The sequence below is a fragment of the Apus apus genome, chromosome 2 (genome assembly GCF_020740795.1).
Source record: "Apus apus isolate bApuApu2 chromosome 2, bApuApu2.pri.cur, whole genome shotgun sequence".
Taxonomy (NCBI): domain Eukaryota; kingdom Metazoa; phylum Chordata; class Aves; order Apodiformes; family Apodidae; genus Apus; species Apus apus.
In genome coordinates, this window is record NC_067283.1 from 10,527,664 (window position 1) to 10,544,056 (window position 16,393).

At 36.5% G+C, this 16,393-nt stretch overlaps 1 protein-coding gene across 2 annotated transcripts in view; it reads right to left on the bottom strand.

The window, feature by feature from the left end:
- VIPR2 (vasoactive intestinal peptide receptor 2) overlaps positions 1 to 16,393 on the bottom strand; it is a 51,784-nt gene that overhangs the window by 23,834 nt on the left and 11,557 nt on the right. For both annotated transcript variants that reach the window (XM_051612397.1, XM_051612398.1), the window contains exons 3-4: positions 12,304 to 12,411; positions 8,528 to 8,625 (exon numbers count right to left, since the gene is read on the bottom strand). In XM_051612397.1, the coding sequence (XP_051468357.1) occupies positions 8,528 to 8,625; positions 12,304 to 12,411 (206 nt within the window). The remainder of the gene's footprint in view (positions 1 to 8,527; positions 8,626 to 12,303; positions 12,412 to 16,393) is intronic.

Consider the following 16,393-nt stretch of genomic DNA (forward strand, 5'->3'; position numbering starts at 1 on the left):
AAAGAGAATGCTAGATACTCTCAGAATTAAGCTTCTTCTTCATTTAGGTCTCCAACAAAGTCATTTGACTGACATTTTCCAATGAAGCTAGATAAAATATTAAAGTTGTAAAGTTTTTTACTGTGTCACGAAATTAAAGTTTTTAATAGCAGTGTAGTATGTGATATGTGTAACAGGCAGAATTTCAGCATTTAGTGCACATGGTTACATCACACCTTCTTGAACAATGTTTATTGAAAGTAGCAAGGAAGTGATACTTTTAAATCAACAGAGAAGGCAGAAGGAAAAGTAAATCACATTTTTATAGTGTTTAAAAGTTCAAGTAAAAAGGCGACTTTAGCAATCCTGATTCACGATGAAATTAGCTGGACATCACATAGCAAATATTATATAAATATGGAAATGACTACATGAAATGAAGACTCTTGGAAGTGCACTATCATACATATGGTTAAAGGGGAAAAATAAAAGGAAACAACTGCCATAGTTCTTAAGTGTATTCATAGCAACTGCCATGCTTGTCAGGAGCTGAAAGTGGCACAGAAGGTGCCACAGGAAACAGAAATCTCTTTTTTTAATTAGAGAAGTAAACTGCAATGGCCTTTTCAACAACAGTCCTGACATTTTAATGTTTTGCTTTCTTTACATAACAGTAATTTACTGCAAAGATGAGGAAAATATGGACTTCCTAAGTATTTGTCACTCTCTATAGCCTGCTGTATATTTGCAGAGCCCCACTATGTTCCTAGGGACTCTCTGTGGGCATAAAGTGTAGGCTCCATTTCACCTAGCATTTGGTGTCTACACTGCAAATACAAACACCTAAGGCAATGGAAAGTCTCTTCATTGGGCCTTCTAGGAAGCACTTCCTGTATCTATGTAAGCAGTCAACATGGACTATATCTACAGACAAAGAAAAGGACCCACAGTAGGGAAGTGACCATGCCCCTGTACTCATGCTGGTGAGGAAGCACCTCGAGTGCTGTGTTCAGTTCTAGACTCCTCACTATAAGAAGGACATTGAAGTGGTGAAGCATGGGAAGAGGAAAGCTGCCAGGCTGGTGAAGGGTCTAGAGAACAGGTCATACCAGGAGTGGCTGAGGAAACTGGGGGGCTTAGTCTGAAGAAAAGGAGGCTGAGGGGAGATCTCATCACCCTCTACAGCTACCTTAAAAGAGGTTGTAGGGAAGTGGGTGTTGGACAGGCTGGAAAGCTGGGCAAAGAGGAACCTAATGAGTTTCAACAAGAGCAAGTGCAGAGTCCTGCACCTGAGAAGAACAACAGAACACACCAGTACAGGCTAGGAGGTGATCTGCTAGAGAACAGCTCTGTGGAGAAGGACCTCGGAGTCCTGGTAGACAAGTTATCCATGGGACAACAATGTGCTCTTGTGGCCAAGAAGGCCAATGGTATCTTGGGGTGAATTAAGAACAGTGTCTCCAGCAGATTGAGAGACGTTCTACTTGGCCCTGGTGAGACCTCACTTGGAGTATTGTGTCCAGTTCTGGGCTGCCCAGTTCAAGAGGGACAGGGATTTACTTGAGAGTCCAATGGAGGCTATAAGGATGATTAAGGGACTGGAACACCTGCCTTACGAGGAAAGGCTGAGAGACCTGGGGCTTTTCAGTCTAGAGAAGAGAAGACTGAGGGAGGACCTAATTAATGTCTATAAATACATGAGGGCTGGGCATCAAGAAGGCAGGGAGAACCTCCTTTCACTTGTGTCCTGTGATAGAATGAGGGGCAAAGGACTCAAACTCGAGCACAGGAAGTTCCACGTCAACATGAGGAAGAACTTTACTGTGAGGGTTACAGAGCACTGGAACAGGCTCCCCAGAGAGGTTGTGGAGTCTCCTTCTCTGGAGTCTTTCAAGACCTGTCTGGATGCCTTTCTGAGTAATCTGCCCTAGCCGTGTGTGTTGGGTTTTTTGTTTTGGTTTGGTTTTGTTGTGGTTTTTTTTGGTTGCTGTTTGGTTTTTGTTGTGTTTTTGTTGTTGTTGTTGTTGTTGTGTTTTTTGTTTGTTTGTTATTTTTTTTTTTGGTTTTGTTTTTGTGTGTGTGTGGGGGGGGTTTGTTTGGTTGGTTGGTTGGTGGATTTGTTTTTATTTTTTTGGTCCTGCTCTGGCAGGGAGGTTGGACTCAATGCTCTTCGGAGATCCCTTCCAACCCCTAATATTCTGTGATTCTGTGGTAATGACAGGACCAGAGGAAATGGCCAGTTGGATATTAGGAAGAATTTCTATACTGAAAGACTGGTCAGGCACTGGAACAGCCTGCTCAGGGAGGTGGTTGAGTCATCATCCTTGCAAGTACTCAAGAAACATGTAAATGTGGCACTTCAGGGCATGCTCTAGAGCCGAGGGAGTGAGGTTTTTTATGGGTGTTTTTGGTGAAGTGTGTTTTTGTTTTGCATTGTGTTGGTGGCTGGACTCAGTGATCTCAGAGGTCCTTTCCAACCATGACAATTCTGTGATTCTGAAATTCAAGTGTAGCTATCCAGAGTGTACAAGTGCTTGCATTTAGACAAATGCCCTCAAAAGATCCTATTTTTCCACTCAAATCCTATGTTTGCTAAATAGGACTCTAAGTCCAACGTTTCTTGAGCAAGGTTTCTAAAATTATTTTCCAATAGAGTTCTAAATTTTTTTCTTAAACAATAATGTAATTTCACACAAAATCAGTTCTGAAGAATGTTCCTTCAATTTCCTACTAGAATGGCACAATTATACTCTCCAGTTTGGCTCATTTTTGGAAGCCCTTAACCCTATGCCTACAGACGAGCCCTGCAGAGCACCCCTATGCTTCTTTAATTTGGCTATTGTCATAACACAAGGAACAACAGCCAGTCTACAGGAAATTTTATGGGAATAGAGTGATAAACAGCTTCCCAGCAGCAATTACAACAGCCTGTGGCACCAAGAACACTGCAAATACTTTGGGCACTCTCCTTCATTTATTCAACCTGACCTGCTCTGCAAAATTATGGAAAAATGATGGTCCGAGAAATGACAACAATTTGGCAGCCTCATGTCCCAGTCAACAGTACTCTGGAAGAAAAGGAATTTTATTTCCTGACCTTGTGCACATCAGGAGTTGTAAATATAGTGTAGAGCTTAGAAATCATGCACAGCAGTTCCACAATGTGTTCTATTTGTTATCATCTTTTTGACATTTGCAGACCTCATTTCTACAGAGTGAACAAACAGAAGCCTGAATGGTCTCTAAATCAAAAATTCTTAACATCCACCATGTAAATACTGTAAATTTGAGAGAGATAAATATCATTTGCAAAAGAAGTTGCAATGACAATAAATCTGTGCTGTTTAAATACTGAGTGGAAGACTTCTTGTTCACTTTAATGGAAAAAATTGATTGGTAGAGATACACTTTTAATAATAACAGTGATTTTCAACATTGCATTACTGCAGAGCAGAGATAAGAGTCTCTCTAGGTATCCTAAAGCCATGCACACACACCTGGGAAGAGTGGACACAGGGACAACATTACACTACTCTTTCTTATCCTGGGAACTACAAAGTAGCTTAACAAATCCTGACATGTGGGTAAGAACAAATCTCTTTGTCTTCTGATCACTTCTGATGCAATTACTTGCAATTCAACAAGTTTGGTGCTTATAAAACAGTCATCACTGTGTTATCAAACAATCCTCTCAACTATGTATTGTATTTTTATGATGTTAATAATCCTTTGAAAGGCCCAAGCATACCAGATCTGGAGAGAGACTGTACATTCTCCTTTATTTTTGTCTTGCCTTCGAAGTTTTTGTTTAGGAAATATGTAAATTGTTTGGTTCCAAGTATATCAAATTTATATCCATGTTTAGTCTGCATTGCCTTTGCTCACTTTTTCCATATTTTTGCCCATCATTTCAGAATGAACTGTACTGCTCCTACATTCTTCTCCTTCCCTAGTTCTTGTCCTAGGCACAGCACCTACTATACTTTCATAAATGAAGAACACAGATTCAACTGATCCACAGACTCATATGATCTATGGTTCCTATACTCTTTAGATAGCATGCACTGAGATGTTTATAGGGATGAATCTGGACCAGAAGTCACTATTGGGAAATTGCAGTCAGACCAATGTTCCCATGGGAAAGCCTTGATTCTGTGTATATGTTCTGTAATGCTTCATGTCAGGAACAATTTCAACTCTAGATTACTTCCTCTTCTCTTACACAGAGTAACAACACTGAAATTTATCTGGTTTACATAATTCAAAGATTTTTTTTCATTTTTTTTGTGGAAAAGGTTTTTGAGATCTCTATAAAGTAGATTTTATTATAAGAAACTGCCTTCCTGTAAATGTTTTCCATACCCAGGAATGCAGAGTTCCTGTTTGCTTCCTCAAAACAAGCTAGAATAAAGTGCAGGACAGAACAGTAAAGAAACACATGTACTAAAATCCACTGAATTTTGCAGGGTAAAGACCACTGAGCTAGGTATTGAGATTCTCTGTTTGAATTCAAACAGCAGAGGACTACTCATGTCATCCTAAGACAGGCATCTAAAATAATTTAGAAAGATAGTGAAGTAGAGAGAAGAGAGTGTTTTGTACTTTGGCATGAAAATTGTAACCGTGGTTCAAAGAGCACTGGGTTGGTTGGAGCACGTCCAAAGAAAAAGTTGGACTTGTTTAATTCTTTTTATCATCCCCTACCTTCCTGAAAAATCTGTCTAGATTTGATTACAGTAAAACTCCACTGACTGAATCTTTTGCAAGAATCTTTTGCATCTTTTGGATGTGTCTTACCTGTATCTGATTTCAGAATGGTTAAATGAAGGAGACAAAAAGTGAAACCCTGCATGAAGTTTCTAACAAAGCATCAGCCACACTGATGTAACTGTGCCTCTAATTTAGCCTCTAGCTACATACTCTCAGCTTGACAGTAAGTCCTACCCACTGGGGAGAACAGAAGAGATTGTCTTCCTCCAGAAAAAGAAAACCAACTATGTTATTTAAAATAATGTTTCTGGCATCCTGCACACATGCACGACCCCTACAGTGAACAGTATGACAAAAATTAGAACAATAACCCTGTGTAGTTTAAGGCCAGCACAACAGCAGTCAGTGTCAGCAGGCCTGAATCCATCTGCTGGCCATGCAGCTGCCAAACAGCTGGATAGGAAGTAGCTACATGGAGGTTTAAGTCAGGATCCAAGCTACTAAGCCAAGAGTACTTCAATATTACCTTAATATAGAATATGGTAATTTTTTTCAAACTGAGTACAAGCAAATAATAAATAATTACATAATTACAATTATTTTATCATGCAACATTTGTTCATGTTTTCTTTAGTCTACACTTGAAATTGTGGCTGATGAGCACATATCCTTCTTTCAGACCATTTTTTTAATAGTCTAATATTATCATGGTCAGAAATCTTACATGTTTTAAAATTTTATGTTGATCAAAAGTTAACCCTGCTTCTCAAGCTATTGCAAAGCTAAGTAAAATTCAAGTGTTACAATATTATATTTTTTAAAAAGCAAAATTTTTTCATGATGAGCATGCAGCACTTTATCAAACTCAGCACTGAGGATGAAATCATAGTGCTACTTAAATTTCCTACATGAGACTAAATAGATGTGTCTTAATTTGCCTATAAGATCTCTATAGCTCCTAGTGACTCAAGAAAAACACTGGCAAATTGTATGTTTATTAATTTCACACGACCCCCATAAAGACAAAGAACTGAATTCTGCATTGTGCTATGGTAGTTGAAAACCAGGAGATTACTTTAGATTAATATTGACTTAGTTATAGCTATTAAATATTTGTCACTACTCTAGATTTTACATAGTACCACTTAGAAAGAAACTCTTCACATTGTATTGCTGTAAAAAACAGAGCAATAACAAGTCTCACAGCACATAAAAATAAATGTCTTTTATGTAAGATGGTCATATCTTATTTCTTATTTACTATTCTCTGTGAACCATCATTAGTGAGTTCTCAATTAAACTGTAGCTTTAACCTCCGAACTTAATAAAAAAATTGCAAGATTGGCAGAAGTAAAATAAGTCCAAAGAAGGTATGGGCTGACCAAAAGAGAACTTTAAATTATAATAATATTTTAAAAATATTTTTACACAAAATAAATATCAAAAAGCCCTTTAGCTTTTGTAACTGTAAACTGATTTGAATAATGCATAAGAAAATGCAATGCCATTATGAAATTGAAATTACATTAAATTTTCTGCAAGTCTAACAAAAATAGTACTTTTTCAAAGGTAGTAAGAACAGCTGGAGCTGGCCTCTGCAAAATATTCACAGGATTATCTGAGAAATACTGATTCCAAAACTGAAATCCAAAAATTAATTTTCAAGTCTTGAGAAAAATATTCAAATTACAACCACTAAACTAAACTCAAGAGGTGTTTAGGCACAACCAAAATCAGTGGCTTGTGATTTTCAGAACAAATTTATGGAAATGTTTAGAGAACCTGTAACTGCTTTCTAGACAACAGAGATCTAATCCTAAAATGCTTCTTTTTTTTTTTTTCTGTGGCTACCTAATGTTAATAGGTTTTAAAAGGGTATGAAGAACCACCCTTATAAAAATAAAATGAATTAGTATGAGTTTGTGTAATTAGTGTTATCTTCCGTAAACTTCTTGGTAAAATCTATTCGTGCATGAACCTGTGTTCTGCTTTCTTAGAAGAGTTACCTTCTTCAGCTAATGTTTCCTTTAGTTTCATGTTATTTTTACTTAGTTCAGGAGACAAAAGTCTGTTTATTTACAGAACAGACACAGCACAGAAGCCTCCTAGGCAAAGCTGATGGTTACCAAGTGGATCTTTCATCCTCGACCTTGGTTTGGAAGGACCTCTAGGGGTGACAGGGTAATTCAGTGCTGAAGGTCAAAAAACTGAAGAAAGTTTAAGGCTTGATTCTTTGCCCAAAGTAGTTTTACTATTGATCAGGTGTCACCTTGAACGTAAAAAAAACCCCCACACCTCTTTATTCATTTAACCAAAAATATAATTGATCTCTAATAAAGTATTTACAATCATTATAAACCCAAATTACTTTAAAAAAAAATAATATTTTTTTAATTCTTTGGGCTAGTGTGTTCCTGTAATATTGTAAGAGAGCCCAGTATCCACAGATATAGTTACATGCAAGTATATTAAAACTTGTGGTCTTGCAAATTCATGATCATGTGTAAGAATGCTTCCTATAATATGCAAATATTCATACTGGAAGAACACATCAGAAAACCTTAAGCTGTACAAATCCTGTAAGATCAGAACTGGGTATGGCAATTGAGTTCAGTGCTTTAGAAACACTGTGAAACAAGCAAATGCAAATAGAAATGGAATCAAGAACCTGTGCTCTTTCCCTTTGCAAAATGAACTTCAACAACACAGTAGCCCTTTCTAAAATCTTGTCAGGTTTACTTATAAGAGAATAAACATAAACTGAGATAGAGATTAATTGCATGGTGTGGACAGTTTCATTTTTCTCATCAGCTACTTCTACATTTTTCTTAATGGCGCAGAGCAAAATAGAATTTACTAAAAATATATGCAGAAAAATTGAAATTCCTAATGGTATCTAATCATTTTTATGCAAGTAATTAATTATATAATGATATGCCTTTTTCTGACATGTTTATTCCATTCATCGGAAGTCTAAACATGGCCCAAAAAGGATGAGACCAGTATTGCCTTAAGTATCTCTTAGTAACAGCAACATAATTCAGTAATGAAAAATGCAGACTGTAATGTAAATAAATACAGTGTGACCCAGGCACAGAGAAAAAGCACAGGTAGATGACTGCCCTGCATTACATTTTGTTGAGAGGGAAGGATTTAGACTCAATACAAATGATCCATTAGCCCAATGCAATGATCCACTTCACAGACAGTACTAAAGCACCTGCTTTCTCAAGGAAGCTACAGACACCCAAGACAATGCTTGCTGGTGTCAGTCCTGACCTCACTGCCCCTACTCCACTTGTCTTGGGCAGTGTGTGTGTACTGGGTAGTGGGCAGCACACCCAGGGTGTGTCTCTGGCAGCCGCCTAAGAGTGAATGCTTCAGGGAACTGGTCAAATAGAGGAATAATTCCAACAACCTAAATTCATGCTATTTTACTTATAACTTAAACACATACCAGCAATCAAGCTGTGCACATATTATTACCAGATTATTACAATATTAAGATTTCTCGTGATAGAAACTTCTAGAATCAACACAATGAAAAACATACTGTGTATAAGCCCAGCAACACTGCAGTATTAGAAACACAGATGCATTCCTGCATTTCCAACTGTTTAGAGCTTTGAGATTCAAACAGTGGCTGAATTCTGTATATCTAATTTTATCTTATATGGCATTTGCAGCCCAAGCATTTGGCAATCAATGCTACCAAAAAATTACTTCATTATTTTCATTAATTCTGATAGCTAAAACATGAATTGTTTAGACACAGAACATGTCAGGCAGCTGTATTGAACCTTGGCATCTAGATGAAGAGAAAAAATATTTTTCCTACCTTATAATCATCCTCATAGTCATTATATCCACAAGTACTTAAGATGTCAGGGAAAATATCTGACCATCCATTACTCGTACAATTTTTACTAATATTTCCTGTAAAGCAAAATTTGAGAGTTTAAATCAGAAAGTTTCAAAAGTCTTCTCATCAATAAATCTTTAGACAACCTAACTTTGCCATTCTCTGTTAACTTGCTGTATTTCCTAGCACCCCTGTCAAAGCAAGCCAGCTATTGCCTTTCATGAGCTTTTCATTCACCTTAGTTTGGCTTTTACTGTTGTTCTGAGTTGCCCTTTTGCACTAAAGAATAAATTCAAGTAACTCCAAGCTGTGATGGCAAGCTTCTACTTTGCTCTAACAGCTATTTCTGGTACACCTTGCTGTTTTATCTAAAGTATTCTGGAGGGAGTCTTTCAGCTCACTCTGTAAAGGGCCTAATTTGTAGGTAAAGTAATTTGATAGAAAAGCAATTACAGTGAGAATTGTTCTAACCTCCTATTTAAGCTTTTCAGGGAAGGTAACACCAAAGGATTTACTAAAGAGTTATAAAAGCTCTTAGACATTATGGTGGCAAATTACTGCTATAGCTAATGTTGGTGGATTTGGTCATACACTTTAAAGGCCAAGTTATGTGACAGGTTAAAGAATGAGGAAATAAATGTGAATGCTGATTGTCCCTCTTTGAACCAATCCCTGAAACAATGTAGTCCAAGGAACGTACAGGAGATGTGCTAGGATGGTAGGAAAGAAATTTTTAACATCTATTAACTTCAGACAAGACTTCTGCTTGGTCTTGAGAGGAGAAATTTACTCTTTTCCCAGATGAATTAATGCAGATAAGATGGGGGTGACCCATGATTCTACTCTTCAATCTAATTATTATGAACTAATGTTCATACAATATGGAACAACTTCAACAGGAGAAAACTGAAGAATCTGATGTCAGAATAAAGCCTAGACATTAAAATTACTATAACTCACTCTTACAATGTTAAATCAACTTCCCCTCACCTTTCTTAAAGCGATTTTTGTATCCATGACACTGCAAATATATAATAAATTGCTGGTTTCGTTGGGAGTTTAGCAGTGGCCTTTAGCTCCCTTAAAGATGCCTGGTTTTTACCACACAAGAACAACCTTCTGTGTCACAGATCAGCTTTGGCCCAGAATAACCAAATGTGTTTACATACACTCCAAACGAAAGCCTTTGTGATTTTTATCTTGCTCATTGGTTACTGGAATTTCTTCTTTGTATAAAATCTTCAGTGGAAAGCTGTAAATATCTTACAAATTGTTGACCAACCAACAACCAAATCCTCCGAGCTTGTAACAAGCTTGACCTAACACCACAGTGTCTCCACAAACAACAGGACCACTTCTGCCATTTGGCATAGACATGGCATTTTTTAAAGAAAATGTAACCTATTTATACACTCTTAAGAGTCTTCACTTTAAAAGCACATCAAGATTCTTCAGCTAGGCAGAGCAGAGGAATGTGTTAATAGAACCACAAATTACGTCAAAGCTAGTTTTGCAAGAAAAAGACTCCATGTACTTAAGATGCTGAGGTATTTTCTACTATAAGTACTGTAAGACCTTCTAACCTAGTCAGTTAGGCAATGGTCTGTGGAAGACATTGTTTATTTCTACACCATCATTCCATGCAATTAAATATTTCAGATGGAAACCTCATTTAAAACCTATAACTTGACACATACATTTGAATAAAAATTAACAGAATAACTTTGTGATATTCACATATTACATCTTTATATACAACACAGAAACAAAACATTATAGGATAGTATGATTGCTTGTACAGTAAAAGTCATTTAATATAAAGTTACTAATATTCAATAAAGAATTATGTGGTATGCTTAAACTATATTATGGATCATCACAGAATTAATTAAGAGCCAGTTGTCCAAAAGTTGTAAAGATGATAACTAATCTTTCTAATCACAATTGAACTTAAGAAATCATTTAAACAATTGATGGTATTTAAAAGACTACTCATTGTTTGGAATTCTCCATAAAAAATGAGGTAGTATAGATCATCTTGTAGTAGGATTTTAATTGATCTTAAGCCCTGAAAAAACAAAACATACTTCTCACAAATGTGAAATAAAAATTGTTACATTTCTTGTTTGAAGATATTTTTATAATTTCCTGCCATAAGAAGCAAGTGAATTTGAAATATGTGTGCATAAATCATATATTCCTGAGCATAATCAAATTATAAAGGGGCTGAGATACTTAGATCTTAATTGAATCAACCATGCAAGGTATTTGCTGTTTCCTTCTCTGAAATTATAGAAAGAAAAGATTTAAAAAATCTTCTTCACTGAACTGTCACATCTAAAAAACCCACCCCGTTAGTTCCACAAGCAAGAAGTAAACAGGTAGCTATGAAAAAAGCTGTATATGGGAAAATCAGAGCAAGCTATAAAAAGGAAGTGATCTTTCAGTCTTGAGGACACCAGGCCCAAGTGAGATAGAGTTGTAATGCATTGTGAAGGTTTCAGACTTAAATATTTATTGCAGTTGTTTTACAGGAAAATTAAAATGTTATTGTAATATGAGAAACTAACAGTTGTAAATATCAGACATCCAGACTCCAGAGACAGTGTGCATGCTCTAGCTTTTGGCACACAGACAGGAGTGTGATTTAATTAAGATACTGAATTTTTGGTATTTATTAGTTTGCCTTGTCTCGTGACAACACCTTAATATCTTTGTTTGAGTAATTTTAATAGTTTTATAGATTTCACAAGATTTAGTGAAGATTACACATACTTTCCCCTTCATAAACTGTTTAGACTACCCATGATAAACTAAACAAGATTCACCAGCTCCAGGAATGAAAACCTTTGCTCATCTGTGGATTGTTGTAGTTATCTTTTTTTTACTGGAACAAGAATTAATCAACAATTTGGAGAATAAAGGTATCTTAGTCATATCCCAAGTTAGCCTCTACTTTAAAACTCAAAAAGCTTTCCAGAGAGACATCAAAAGCAGAATTAAATCACTGAGCTAAGTTTTGCATCTTTCACCAGCTCTTTATGACAGAAGTTTCTCACCTGAGTAATGGGGATAGGGTTTTTCCTGCTGCATTTTGAGACAGATATGTGAAATTCTATATGTGCATTATCTAGAACCCCATTAATAAGCCAAAGTGTAAAATTAAACCACAGTATGATACATTGACAAGATGGAGCAGAAGATGGTAGACTTGAAGCAATTAAATGTTTCAGCAGGCTGAGACACTGATGAGCTCTTTTCAAGTTGAATTAAAAAGCAGAATAAAAGGTTTCCTAATAACTACCATAAATTGCAACACTGATAACTTTTAGGTGTGTTTATGTTGGCACATTAATATCATGAAGGGAAGGCACAGGTCTCCTCCTAAGCACCAAAGAAGCAACCTGCATGTGACCTGCTGGCAACTGTTAAAGATGTCAGTTAGGCCCAGCTGTCTTATTAATTAACATAAATAGGTCAAAAAGAGCAAGCAGTGCCTTCAGGCTTGATGAGTGTCACTATATCAGAATATACATTATGTGTCTAACTCAAAGAACACCATATGGACCATAGAGATAATTCTTTGATCTTGTCATGGTGTATCATGAACAGCTCTGTTAAGACTCTATTATTTTAACTCTTTAAAAATAAAATAAAAACCTTAAAATTAAAAAAAAAGACCCTATTTTTAGTATATTATGCTATAAAATACCAAAGAGAAACCAGCAAAAATACACCTTAAAATGAAATACCTGGTTTGCCAGAAAAAAGACTAAATACTTTTGGACAAGGGACAGTGACAGTCTCTCCTATCTTCGCAGGACGCCAACAGGTGATGTTATCCCAAACTCCAGCACATCCTGAAACAAAACCAGCAGTAACAGACATGAAAGCTCAGTCTAGTCTGAATCACCCTGCTGTATTTACCTTTTAAAGTCTTGATGCAAACTTTGGATGAGTAGTTCAAGAAAGATGAGACTCTTTCAAGAAGGTTGCAAAGATGGTATTTTGTATGAAAATGTTAAGGGAATCGTAAAAGCCTGTTGATTAACCAGCTTGGTTTTAGGTCAGTTAATACATTGTTTGCAAAATGTCTCATTAAAACTATTTCATTTTGAAAGGATCATGCTAAGAAAAGATAAGAACATGTTAAAAAAAATTAGAAGTCGTTCATTGGACTCTGCATCACAAATACAATGGGAGAGCATCATGACTGGAGAATTTGTGGAACAATGGGCATGGACTAACAAAATCATCTCTCCTAAACTAAGTAACAGAGATTTGAACAAAGAATGCTTCTGTATATTTATTTCAGGAAGGGTGGGTCATAAAATGTTATAGGCAACTTGTTACTAGTAGATAGTAACTACTTGTTGTATTTTTGTCCATGCTGCTGTCTTTACAAATGAGGCTCAGAAGCAGTATCTTATGAAGTGCTGTGGGCATTTGGATCAAGAATACTCTATTTTTGTAAAGGTGACTACATATGATGCATGCCTTCTAAGCTACATGACAAGTTATGAAGGTTTCTGAGTATAAGCCTTATGAAGAATTTTGAGTACAAAGAAGTAAGGAAATCTTACTCATTATCTCAGTTCAAGTTCTCTCAAAAAAAAGATCATGTGCAAAATTCTGTGCATTTACGTCTTCAAATGAGGAAACTGACAATAAAAAATTTAAATTTGTGATCAATGCTGAAGAGGGAAACAAAACTTTATCCTACCACTATTATATCCATAAGATTATGAGAAAGTATAAGAGATAGTTTGTTTCCTTAAGTAGAGAAGATTAAATTTGCATTAGGAACTACTCACATACACGTATCATACTATTCTTCAGAACATTTAGAGTATCAGCAATTCATTACTCATTTATGATGCCCAAAATCAAGCCACCCAATTGAAATTAAGCTAGAAAAGGAGCATTTAAAAGTTCTATATTTGTGTTAAACCATGTTAATGCAATTAAACTTAGACAGCTAGTGTTGAAGTGTCTAGTTTTTACTGTCAAAATGTAAGTTACTTTCAAAGTACATACAAACTAAGGAACCCAAGAGTGTGTTACAGAACTGGCAGTTGGATTCACCCCTGGGGGTATATAACTAATTAGGATTTTCTTGCTGCAGGTTGCTTCCCTTGCTTCTTGTTGTCTTTTAAGGTTAGGGTTTTTTTGTTCTGTTGTGTTGTGTTTTGTTTCTGTTTGCATCTGAGAAGAGTCTGGCTTCATCTTCTCTATAAGCTCATTAAGTAGATGAAGACAGCAATCAGACCAGTCTTCTCCAAGCTGAACAAACACAGCTTTCAGACAATCATTATACGCTGCATATTCTAGTGTCATCTCCATGCCCTCTGCTGAGCCAAATGATGGCTTTCTTGTACACAGGAGCCCTTTTGGGACACAGTACTCTGGTGAGATGCAGTCTCACAAGAGCCAAAAAGACATAGACAGTTGCTTCTCTTGATCTACCACTTTGCTAATGTAGCATGGTATATGGCTTAAGCTCATCTCCATAAGGGTGCACTGCTGATTCATGTTTAAATTAATATAATTCTAAGGCAAACATCTAAAATGGGTCAGAAGAACTTAATCTTCCCGAGAACCTGAAGTTGTTAATTCAGCTGCAGAATCTAGGTTGTAGGTACCTGTCTTTAACCCACTCTTATTTGCTTAATACTGTGTGACTTAACTCAGCTTGTCAAGTTCTCCAGTTACCTGAAGAGAATGAATTGCTTTATTTCCTTTAGAAACTTTGAATCCTGGACAAATATATTGGATTCCCTCTTTTAGCTTTACCTTAGTGTAAGGGAGATTATTTTAGGACGAGGGACTGTGAAAGTGGCATTCTTTTTGTCTGTATTTCACAGTTTTGTGAGAAGTTCCTCTTCCTATTAACATTTCACCCTTTAGAAGTTTCTGGTCCTTAAATCCAGAATGAGTGTTTTCAGCACCTGACTTGGAATGTAATAGTCTTTGAACTCCACAATAATTCTTCTTTTCCCTGATGATCATGCAGTGTATCTACCCCTACAGCTGATTCACACATTTCTTTAAGAATTAAATAAAGAATTTTATCTGTGCTCTGCTTCACCTGACTACATTCTACTCTACAGCACTTGTGGTTTTTCTTTTAACATTAGTAGTATCTCTGAGGTGTTGCTGATTTGCCCATGTGTGTATAATTTACGAGGTTTACATCTGAGCAAGTCATCCTGTATCCCTTAAAGTCAATGGAACGTAAATATGCTTAGGTGCTTCCTGAGTTGCAGTACTGGATGAAAATGAAGTCCTACATGCCTATGATGTAACACCAGGGATTATGCAAAAAGAATATTTACTTCAGCCAATTCAGGTCATGCTTCCTTCCCAACTGATTTTAAGCCAGAAACAACATCAACAACGTGACATCCAAGAAAGACAAAGAAGCTATTTTCTTTATCTGCCAGCACTCAGAACTATAGTGACAAAATGCAACTGTTTTGGCTTTGATGGGCTTGCTGCCTGAGCCAGCATAAACAAGCCCCAGAGTACACAAGAATAATTAGCATCTTGTGCGACTTCAGACCTTTTTAGTTCCTCCCCATTTCCACTAACAAGTGAGAGCTCAGATGAGTCATGAAAGTGTTCATGCACACCCTTAAAAGCTGATGACTTTCACAATTTTCCCCTTTTGTTCAGCATACCCTCTGTAAAATGGTGGATTTGCTGCAGTAATCTGCAAACAGTTCAGAGTCCTTTATAAATTTTTGCTACACTGCTGTATGGATTGGGCTACGGTTTTGCTAAAAAGGCAGCTAAACGACGTGAACTTCAAAGCTGCATTAGTACCATTTCCACAAAAAAAACCAAACCAAACCAAACCACAAAACTGTTATTCAAGCCTCATTTACATGACATATTACCCAGAAAAACAGAGATCCAAGTCCTATTCTCACCAAAATTAATCAACACAATTCATATCAGATCTCAAAGCTAGCTTGCGGGGAGGAAACCAGTATTCAAGGTTTTGACATTCAAAACATTCCAACTCGCTATTGTTTTCTGAGGAATGTATTTTTTAATCTCAGTTTTTCCTCAGCATTTTAGGACTTTACAGGCATCTATGGCACAGTGGAGAATGATACGTTTTCAGACTCCTTTAAATCAATTAGATGAAATAGCAGGAAAGATGTATTTCTTACATTCAGACACATCAGCAAATATGAGAGTGAAACTTCAGTGGCTTTCATCAGAATTCCAAAAAAATATTGAGCATTAATTTATGTATATTTACAGGCTGATTTATTATGGCAGAGGAAATCTGAAAAAACTGCTGCAATGTCCTGGAGGCGTTTATAGTCACTGAATAATTATAATGTGCTTCTGAACACTGGTCTAAGGCTGAATGCTGAAATGATGGTGTTACTGGGGCACTGCTAGGGGCTGTCAGAAGTACAACTGCTAAACAATTCACATTTTTCTGGGCTTTCAACACACAGAGTTCCTCATTTCCCCCTCCTCCTATTACTACACAGATTTTGATATGTTGCAGTCATACATCTTTTTCTTCTCTTAGCAAAACACACCCTTACACAGAGGTGGGATACAGTCAGCAAGCCCATTCTTACTACACTTCCATCAATTTGTCTCTTCCATCCCAACAACATATCTCTGTTGTACAGCACAAACTTAACTGTGCACAACTAAAACTAGCAATTAATTTCCCGCTGATCTTGGAAATCCAAGATGTGGCACAACTGGAGACTTTGGTGGGTTTCACAGGTCTCCAAGTAGATATTGCTCTTTACCCACCATAGTATAGTTTTTCAATAACTTATGCAATATTGTCAGAAGGTGACAGAGCAT